Source organism: Anomaloglossus baeobatrachus, chromosome 7 (genome assembly GCF_048569485.1).
Source record: "Anomaloglossus baeobatrachus isolate aAnoBae1 chromosome 7, aAnoBae1.hap1, whole genome shotgun sequence".
Lineage (NCBI taxonomy): Eukaryota > Metazoa > Chordata > Amphibia > Anura > Aromobatidae > Anomaloglossus > Anomaloglossus baeobatrachus.
In genome coordinates this window covers 194,167,651-194,178,823 of record NC_134359.1, presented here as the reverse complement: position 1 = coordinate 194,178,823, position 11,173 = coordinate 194,167,651, and the positions used below count along the sequence as shown (strand labels likewise).

The 11,173-nt window shown below is 36.7% G+C and overlaps 1 protein-coding gene across 1 annotated transcript in view; it reads right to left on the bottom strand.

The window, feature by feature from the left end:
- Positions 1-1,160: 1,160 nt before the first annotated feature.
- CAVIN2 (caveolae associated protein 2) overlaps positions 1,161-11,173 on the bottom strand; it is a 108,802-nt gene continuing 98,789 nt past the window's right edge. The window contains exon 2 of the mRNA XM_075317840.1: positions 1,161-10,142. Within this exon, the coding sequence (XP_075173955.1) occupies positions 9,372-10,142 (771 nt within the window). The 3' untranslated portion in view covers positions 1,161-9,371. The remainder of the gene's footprint in view (positions 10,143-11,173) is intronic.

Here is an 11,173-nt window from a genome sequence, read left to right as displayed (position 1 = left end):
GGTCTAACCACACCCCATTTACTGAGCAGGGGAGGACAAAAAAGAAAGAATAGAGGTAGTACAGCATGGAATCACAGCTGAAATTTTCTGTGAGGTGAAATATTTTTTTAAAAACAGGAAGAGAAAAGTCTTACCTCACAGAAAGAATCATCTGTGATCCCGTGCTGTAATATCTGTATACCTTTTTCGTACAGAAATGAAAATGTCCTCACCCATCAGTGCCACCCAATCTCCATGACATCATAAAGTAATAACACAAGATGGATACCATAAGAACAAAATCGATTCTGTTTTCTCGCAGTGTTTTGGCATATTGACTATAGCAAACAGTGTTTCGTTATACAGGTAAAGCGGCCCAACCATCAGGATTTTCATATATAAAGTAAAGCCAGTGCTATACTGATGCTAGGATGCTGAATGTAACCATTAACCATACCATTTATTCACATATTGGATGTTTTATTTCAGAAATATGTGCAAGTAAAGTTCCAGAAATGCACTGTTATTTGATTGGCAGCAGCTGCCGAATAGCTAATATGTGAGTCGGGTTTTGCTATCTATTCCTGCCCCTGTCTGCTGCCTGGTCTTGGTAGATGCTAGACTGTATGGGCTCCTTACAGGTATGTGTCATTTCTCTTATGTGTTCAAGGGGCATGTTCAAAATGCAGCCCATACAGTCTAACATCTACCAAGGCCAGGCAGCAAACTGGGGCGGGAATAGATAGCAAAACATAACCTACATATTAGCTATTCGGCAGTTTCTGCCAATCAAGCAGTGCATTACAGGAACTTTACTTCCATGTATTTCCGAAATAAAACATCCAGTCTCAGATCAAAATATATGCTTATATTCAGCATGATAACCCCAGTATAGCACTTTACTTTATGTTTGAAAATCCTGATGGCTGGTCCTCTTTAACAATCCATACATTAAATACTTGAAATCTATTATTGTCCCCTTTATCTGCAGCCTTAGAGCTTTCATCCTGGGAATTTACCAGTTTTAGCAAATCAAACATCACCCCGGTCATATCAACTACTGCAACTATTCCCAGACATTATTGATGGGAAACATCACATTTCTGTCACTGGAGGAAGTGTTTTCTCATATTGATAGGTTAACAGTGATTTGCAGTCTTTACATATGAATAAATTCAGAATAAAATCCAAAAATCAGCATTTTATTTTGGTTTATTTACAATATATTGCTTGTTACATATGCAGAAGTGTCATACTATTAGCTTACAAAAATACGTAAAAGGAGACTTGCTATACCAAACCTTGCTATAAGCGTATAATATGATCTCTCCAAAACCCCCACTGATACCATCATTTCATGCACAGTCACAACTTAAACAGTAAATATAATGTATAAATGCATGGAACAGCATATGAAACTTTCTATTATATTTAATAAGGCGCCTAACAAGCCAGCTGATAACATTTACATTGATACAAAGAATAGCACATACAATATCTGGACTTTACACTTAGAACATACAGCATATCTAGATTTTATTAAAAAAAATAAGCCACAAGTTATTCAATGTAAAATGTAGCAGTAGATGGTAAATATTCACATTAGTGTGTGTCTCCTGAAGTGCTTACGTCTCATTTCCACTGGGATATTAGAAGGACCCACCGGACATAGTAGGACTCATGTCATGAATATGTCATTCCATACATGTGCCCAATTTACCACAAATTGCCCTATTATTCCTCTCTAACTGGTCTTCCCTAAGCCAGTCGCTGTATTGTGGCATCTTGCATTTTCCTATTATGCTAGTTAATTGCACAATAAAATGGCATCTATGTACAGCAGACCAGACTAGACCAAGCTGCTCGAAATTGCTTATGTGCTACATTTTAGAAAATGGTGAGATTCTTCAATTACAAAATAAGTGCAATGAATGAACAGCATTAGATGCAGGACCCCAAGATTGTAGAAAGGATATTATAGGCTGGTCATAAACACTGCACATAAATGTCAATGGCTTTTTTTCACAGTGTTTATCTACTACATTTTGTCAGCATAATGTTTCATTTGCATTAGATCCGGGATGGATATATAAGATGGAAATTGTACACTTGCTTTACTTGCAGGGCTCTCTTAATTTCTTTGGCAGAAGACATTAGGTCATTTAAACATTTTATGTTTTCCACACTCTTATGTGGATGCATTTAATTGTGGTTACAGTATTATTTGTATATGGACACAGTGGAGGTTGTAAGATGGCACATACGTGCCAATACAATGTTCCATTGGTTTCAGTATGTATGGAGCTACAGTGACAAAAAGAAAGTGAAAAGCCCCTGTGCAAAACAGTGTTTAGGCCCTCTGCAGCTCTATGACAGAAGCTTGCTGCTTTGGAGGTGGTAGTTGGCCTCCTTCTCTGTTGGATCACTGTGTGGCTGCACCATAGATCCGCCCCTGCAGAGCCATTATTCCTTAGAAGTACTGTTCTATGACATATGGAAACTGAGGGAGCGTGTAACAAGTTAGTGTTTGCCTGATTTAAATGGGATCCAACAGAAAATTCTCTGTATACCTTTGTATGAAAATCTCATACTGAGATGTTTGCATCTCTCTCGGGGTTTTATCATGGGTCTCTTCAAAACAATGCCTAGAGTAGCAATGTGAATGAGGCTATATATTCTGACTCTGGATGACTGTGTATCCTCCAGAACCACAGTAATAAGTTGTAATTGTGGGACATCTCACTTTCTCATTGGGAGGTGAGCTAGGTTGGATTACTCCTTTAGGGAACTAGTTTCTCATACAGCTAGTTCAGATCTCATACTTTGCACTGAAGAGGGGAAATCATCCCCAAATAGCATGCCTGCAAATGGAGATTCTAATCTGGCATAAATCTTAAGTCATATGACAAGGCTCATGAAAGAGTCACTTTTGACTTTTAGGATTGCTACCTCCAATAGGTAGCACTAGAGTTTGTCTACTTCCTTCCTGAAGAGACAATTTCCTATAGGGAAGGCATTTGATTATGCAACATCAGTGACATATACATAGTCGTAACTTGGGCTATCATTGCAGGTCACTCTTGAATCTTTTTCTCTACGGGAAAACATTAAGCTTAATTTGCATTAAGTGATGAATTTACTGTGGATTCCTTGTGACAAATAGTCAAAATCATTAAATAAAACTAAAAGGGCAGATTTTTTTACAAGCTATTACTTGCGTACAGCAAATGTCCATCTGTATGCGGTGTAAATCACAAAAAACAGCAATGCACCAAGGTCAATCCATTATGCACTACTTGGCTACTCTTAGATAAATAGTGTAAAACAGATACAACTAGCCAACAATACAAGAATAAATCATTATTTTCAAACAATCTCAATTCAGTGTTTAACTACCAGTATTTTGGGTTCTTGATTTAGTTATTTCTTCTTTTAATGAAACACTTTTAGGCTGACAAGAATATTAAGTAATTATACTATTATTTCATTTAAATTGCACTACAAAAAGAGCATTAACTGGAAGTAAGGTTTATTCACATAATTTAGGCATTGTCTGCATGTTCAATATAGAGATGTAGTCAGCTATAATTTTTACAATTTAAAGGAATCTGCCTGAATAAAATGTAACTGTGATATCTGCAATCCAATGTCTTATTCCAGAGAAATCCACATTTTCTTAATATGTAAATGAGCTGTTAACATCTATGGGGTGGACACTGATCTGCATGAGAATCTGCCTCCTGAGAGTATTTTAAATGAAGGGGCGTTACCAGTGTGAGACATGTAGTGACTGACAGTCTGCTCTTCTGATCTAGATACTTCACACACGTAACGCCCCTTTCATTTAAAATAACCTCTAGTAACAGATTCTCAGAGAAAATCTATGTGTAGCCCATAGATCTTAGCAGCTCATTTATATAAAAGAAAAATGTGTTTTTCTCTGGAATAAGACATCACAATGCAGATATCAAGGTATTATTTTATTTAACTTCCAATTACCTATATATCCATAAGAATGGCTTAGGAGGGTTGATTCTGACAGATTTCCTTTAAAAAAGATATTTTGATGCAGAATATACTCAGACTATGGGTTGCTCTTTTGCCATATGTTGTGCTTTTAGAAGTCTATGGCACATATAGATTTAAAGAGCATGAGACATACAGTATATATTTGGAATATAACTACCTCATATTGTTAAACATTTGGTATAATGGGCCCATTCCAAAATATTCATCAGAATCCCCTAAAATAAGTGATTGACAAACCTTTAGTCCTTACCAGATAAGGAACTGATTAGCATTACATGACCCAGGCAATCTGGAATAAGTTTTCTTTTTCCAAAAGGAAGATCACATTTTGGGTAGATGGAGAGGAAAAACATTCTCTAAAGAAAACGATTATCTTCTCCCACCAGCTGAGCTTCTTATAATCTAAAAATATAAACTATATGGGAGGTCGAACCTCCAGAACATGATGTTAAAGGGGCTTTTACTATCTACACTGATGATAGAGATACTTGTTAATGTTGATTATTTTATATATTTTATATACCAAACTCCATAGGTCACTGTACACACACATCCACATTCTCACATACACTTACTGTTAGCAATTTGAAACATAGTATCCAAGCTCTCAATTTAAGAAACAATATAAAAAGAAGGAGACATAACCCAATTCCAAAATCCCGATGTCATTGGGAAGAAGAGACCAATATTTTACTACAGATGATGTGTTGTAAGGTTAAAAACCGTTCAGCATTTCAGATCAGAAATGAAGAGGTTCCTGGATTAGGCAGCTCCTCTGGCAGTTCACGGCACATACGCCATACAGCAGAATATGGTCAGCACCTTTCCATTTATTCATGGCTATTGGGCCTCCAGTAATCCAAGGAAGCACTCCTGCCCTTTTTTCTACTTTTACACTTTCAAAAATGCCCATTTTCCAAGAAGGCTATGCTTTTCCAATGTCTATCTGACATTGCATACTTGAACAGATTGATGCAGAGTCGTAAACTGAAGGCGTGATACCATTATGGGATAACATCTGTATTCCTAAAGAAAGTAATTGAAATGCTCCTCTTACATAACCTACTTATAGATGTAGATTCAACTTCTCCCCTTTTATGTTTCTGTAAAAATAACTTGCAAATACAGATATTTGATCTTTACACATACTCTCACCATAGAAGGCTTATATTGCCAATATTCTTTATAATATAACTCTCCAAATCCTCTACAGTAGTCATCAGTGGATACAATCTTTCCTATACAACTAACAGCAATATATAAACATAGGTATCTTTTGGTGCATCTGATATCATATAGGTGCATTACTCAATAGAGTGCAAAGCATGCTAAATGTTATGTATGCTGTTAAAAATAATATTACTCAGTGCTGAAAAAAGTACATAAAATCATTTTGAATATGGATTATTCAGTACTAGAGATGAGCGGACCTGTGGAAGTTTGGTTCACCGTATTCAGCCGAACTTTGGAGAAGGTTTGGTTTGAGTCCCGGACTTGACCTGAACCCCATTGGAAGTCACTAATTGGGCAGTTCAGGTCTCAGCCCAAATGCATTCAGTTATAAACAGAACACTTAAAGGTGCAGGTGGGCATGGTTTTTCCCATTTTTTGTGAAGGGGGGGGGGTTTGCACACTACATCCAATCATGCTGTTACCCCCAGTGCGAGCCATTCAAACACTGCAAGTGGCTAGCACTGGGCTGAGCACTTAGTGTACCCAAGCACAGTGATGCTTGGGTGAGTGGTTTGCATACATAATGCACCCAATCTCAGAACTCGAAGTCTGTATTTTGTGTTAAGTCTGTTTTCCGTACGAACCTCGGGTTCACTCATCTCTATTCAATACTTGAATATTAATTCTTTCCCATTCTTATAATGTAGAGACTAATAGCATCAAGCCATAAAGTGAATAGGCAAATCAAGTATATAAAGTGTTACTTTGAACTTCATTATTTATTGATTAAATATTTTCGGATATTGTCAACTTTCTTAACCCCCAGGTAAAAATTTGTTATACCAGCAGAAATTAAATTTTCAAATGGGAAGTGGAGAAATTATAGCATCCGTACATTACTAGAAAATGGGGCCTAGTGAGACAAAATAGCAAATTTCAAATATTCATATATTCTGTAGAATCTTAAAACTCTATGTAATCAAAATACATTTATATATTTTTTTATGTTAGAACAATACGTTCAAAACAAGTGTCCCTATTCTGCTGTTAGAGCTGCCGGTATTTACAATGATTTCATATCCAAACTGTTAGCTTACAATACTGATTTGGACTGAAGATGGGGAATAATAAAGACTAGTGAAATAATGCACAAAAATAATGAAGAGGCGCTAGGTGCTGTTATATAATAATGTTTTCCACTTGTTTTTCATGACCAAGTGCGGTATCTAACTTACACTCTTCCAATATTTGCCTGACATAAAGGTGTTTTACATATGTGTTCATGTATACAAAAAAATTAAAGTTAGTAACTATAGTCTAAGAGAAAAAGAAAAAAAAAACAGGGAAAAAACCCCAAATAATTTGACAATAAAAACTTTACTTGAAAATATAATATATATATATATATATATATATATATATATCTTTATTTAATTAATAACTTTGTTTGTTAGTATTATTAGGAAACATGTATTTATTATACTATCTCTATGGAAAAAAATTGGTGTTCCCTTTAAAGGGAACTTGTCAGAGCAATCACACACCCAAATGTTTATGTTTCATTTTGTTCTTCGAAAGATAATAACATCCACACTTTACTTATGCAATCTGTTTCTGACTGATTTAAAAAAATGCTGATTTTAATTCACATGCCAGTGAGGCTTAAGTGCTCTGGGAGTGGCAACAAACTGCCCAAGCCTCAGCCAATGCGGTTGTATTCCTCAACCATTCCCGCCTTCCTCAACTTGCATGACAGCTGGTAGTGGCCATGTAGTTAAACTAGTGAGCAGTCAGTAAAGTTGAGGAGGAAGTGAGACAGAAAGGCAGAGGATTGATAAGTGCTCTGATCACACACAGAGCACTTAAGCCTCATTTGCATATTAAATAAAATTGTGATTTTTCAGATAACAAAAAACAGATTGAAAAAGTTAAATATTGAAGCCATCTCTCAAAGAGCAATGTGGCTTTATAAACAGCTTGGGGGAGTGATTCGTTCTGGTGTTATGATGAATTCCCTTTAAAGATTGGTCCCAAATATTGGAATGAAATACGGCAGTTTAGCAAACAAAGTGTTATTGAGTTATTGAGACCTAAGATTTATACATTTATATATATATATATATATATATATATATATATATATATATATATATATACAGTGCCTACAAGTAGTATTCAACCCCCTGCAGATTTAGCAGGTTTGATAAGATGCAAATAAGTTAGAGCCTGCAAACTTCAAACAAGAGCAGGATTTATTAACAGATGCATAAATCTTACAAACCAACAAGTTATGTTGCTCAGTTAAATTTTAATAAATTTTCAACATAAAAGTGTGGGTCAATTATTATTCAACCCCTAGGTTTAATATTTTGTGGAATAACCCTTGTTTTGTAATTACAGCTAATAATCGTCTTTTATAAGACCTGATCAGGCCGGCACAGGTCTCTGGAGTTATCTTGGCCCACTCCTCCATGCAGATCTTCTCCAAGTTATCTAGGTTCTTTAAGTGTCTCATGTGGACTTTAATCTTGAGCTCCTTCCACAAGTTTTCAATTGGGTTAAGGTCAGGAGACTGACTAGGCCACTGCAACACCTTGATTTTTTCCCTCTTGAACCAGGCCTCGGTTTTCTTGGCTGTGTGCTTTGGGTCGTTGTCTTGTTGGAAGATGAAATGACGATCCATCTTAAGATCCTTGATGGAGGTGCGGAGGTTCTTGGCCAAAATCTCCAGGTAGGCCGTGCTATCCATCTTCCCATGGATGCGGACCAGATGGCCAGGCCCCTTGGCTGAGGAACAGCCCCACAGCATGATGCTGCCACCACCATGCTTGACTGTAGGGATGGTATTCTTGGGGTCATATGCAGCGCCATCCAGTCTCCAAACGTCACGTGTGTGGTTGGCACCAAAGATCTCGATCTTGGTCTCATCAGACCAGAGAACCTTGAACCAGTCTGTCTCAGAGTCCTCCAAGTGATCATGAGCAAACTGTAGACGAGCCTTGACATGACGCTTTGAAAGTAAAGGTACCTTACGAGCTCGTCTGGAACGGAGACCATTGCGGTGGAGTACGTTACTTATGGTATTGACTGAAACCAATGTCCCCACTGCCATGAGATCTTCCCGGACCTCCTTCCTTGTTGTCCTTGGGTTAGCCTTGACTCTTCGGACAAGCCTGGCCTCGGCACGGGTGGAAACTTTCAAAGGCTGTCCAGGCCGTGGAAGGCTAACAGTAGTTCCATAAGCCTTCCACTTCCGGATGATGCTCCCAACAGTGGAGACAGGTAGGGCCAACTCCTTGGAAAGGGTTTTGTACCCCTTGCCAGCCTTGTGATCCTCCTTGATCTTGTCTCTGATGGCCTTGGAATGCTCCTTTGTCTTTCCCATGTTGACCAAGTATGAGTGCTGTTCACAAGTTTGGGGAGGGTCTTAATTAGTCAGAAAAGGCTGGAAAAAGAGATAATTAATCCAAACATGTGAAGCTCATTGTTCTTTGTGCCTGAAATACTTCTTAATACTTTAGGGGAACCAAACAGAATTCTTGTGGTTTGAGGGGTTGAATAATAAATGACCCTCTGAATAAACTTTTCACAATTTAAAAAAAAAATAAAAAAAGAAATAACATTCTTTTTTGCTGCAGTGCATTTCACACTTCCAGGCTGATCTACAGTCCAAATGTCACAATGCCAAGTTAATTCCGAATGTGTAAACCTGCTAAATCTGCAGGGGGTTGAATACTACTTGTAGGCACTGTATATATATATATATATATATGTTGTATATATATATCCCTTGCTTTTTAAATGCCCCAAGGCATGTTATGAAATATTTAGTAACAAAATGATGACTGCCTGTAAGTGACAACTTTTAATATAGAGTGCATGTTTATGGGAATAGAAGACATAGTTTTTTTTATCTATACTGACAGCTGTGCATTATGTAGTTCTCCACTGCCACTTAAACCTAACCACTTTTCACAAAACAAATGATAACTTTTAGATTATCGCTACCTGGGTTATGGACAGGATCCTTTATCTAAAAATATTACCCCCATCTAAACTCATCTAAAGTTTTATGTTGTTTTTTTTTTACATCAAAATAACACTTAACCTTGTATGTGTATTTGATTTTTTTGTCGGTGTAAATACCACTTATAACCAGATGACTGCACACTGAGCCAACTTTTATACTTTTATGCAGTTTGGTCTATTTGCAGAGCAGTTGACTGTGTGGGTGCTTCATAAGATTCTTCTAATTCCCCAGGCTTTGGCTTGTACTCAGGGCTAAATGGATTTTCACTTTCAAAATCCAGTACGTTCTCTTCATCATCTTCAACAATTGACAACTCAATGTTTTTCTTCTCGTCTTCTGCCTTAGGTTCTTTATCGATTGAAACTTCAACAATTTTAACATCATCTTCATTGGGAAGTATCTCAGATGGCTTCTCATCCACTGGACTCTCATCCTGACCATTCACAGCTTTTTCTTCTTCAGCTTCATTTGGACACTTTCCCTCACCTTCCATAGGAATTTCTTCCTCGTTGGATTTCTTCATACTAAATCCTATTGGAACTTTAAATGATGAACTTTTTGATGACTTATTTTGAGATGGGGTGAAAGACTTTTTAATTTTTTCTCTTCTTTCTGGGGACACAATTTTAGTGCTGATCTTACTCATTTTCTTTTCGATATTTTGACGTGAAAAAGCTTTCTTCAGACTGTCTACTTTCTTTAGACTGGATCTTTTCATTTTCTCAGCTCTGCTTGGCTCTAATTTTTCATCCACACTGTCATCATGACCATCATCTTCATGATTAATTTCATCATCTGAAGAAAGGTCAATTGTATGCATGGTCTCCTCCTGAGACTTGTTAGGGTCATTGGATTCCTCTGGACCTTCTGTTATACTAGGAACAGGTGTTGGCTCTTTCACAAAGACACTTGCCGGGATTTCATTTTCTTCCTTTATTGAAAAGAAGAGATTGCAATTAGGCATAGTATAGACTGCAAGTAAAAACAGAATATTCAGGTTTCAAAGCAAGTCAAAATTAATTTACATTATATTTTTTTAACGTAAATATTACAGAAGCTCAAAAGTTCAAAATTCAAGATAAAAATACAATATATAATATCAATATAAATAGCAATTAATATGAAGACAGATGCATGACTTAAATTATAGTTAACTATCATTTACAGAAATATATCCTTCTCATCAACCCTTCTACGGGAATTTACATAATAAAACACAGAGATGGCTGTGCTACTTGTAGAGCTACTTCAAGGCTACGGAAATTATAATAAATGTGCATCTTGAATGGGACAATTGCTAATTAATTAAGAAAACATATTAAGAAAACAGAAAATTGAATCAATTTGTATTTCTTTAAATTAAATACTTTACCTAGAATGCAACCATACAAGCATTCTTGTTATGTATCCTACTACCACAAAATAATCAGTAAATCAAAGATAGACAAATAAATGACCGCTAAAATATTAAAGTGCAAATAGGCAAGAGTTTGGATTCCTGGAGAACTGGACTGACTTCTCAGTCAACTACGGCCTCCAACTACAGGCTCTACGGTAGGGAGCGGCTGCACCCCAATGGGTGATATGATATCATTGAAGCTCCTTGTGTGTGACTGGAGATGTGTAATATTGTAAAATTTCTTGCTCTGTGTGAAGGAGCACGCATATACAAAACCTGGAGATGAATCCATTAGCTATATGCTGAAGAGCCTCGGCATGAAGTTAAAGTGATCTTTAATGTCAAATGTGTGCCCTACGTCTTAAACAATACTTTCTTAATAGGAGACTCAGGCTATCTGTGGCAAGATGAAGCCTCTATATATGAAGATCTGAGTGGATAATTATGTACCTCTCCACCATAGTGTATTTGCTATTGCCATATCATCTTTAAAGATAAGTCTACTATCGTCACTCCTGATGAAGCCATGTTTGAGGGAAAATGCGTTGAGTGTGAAATTTTAC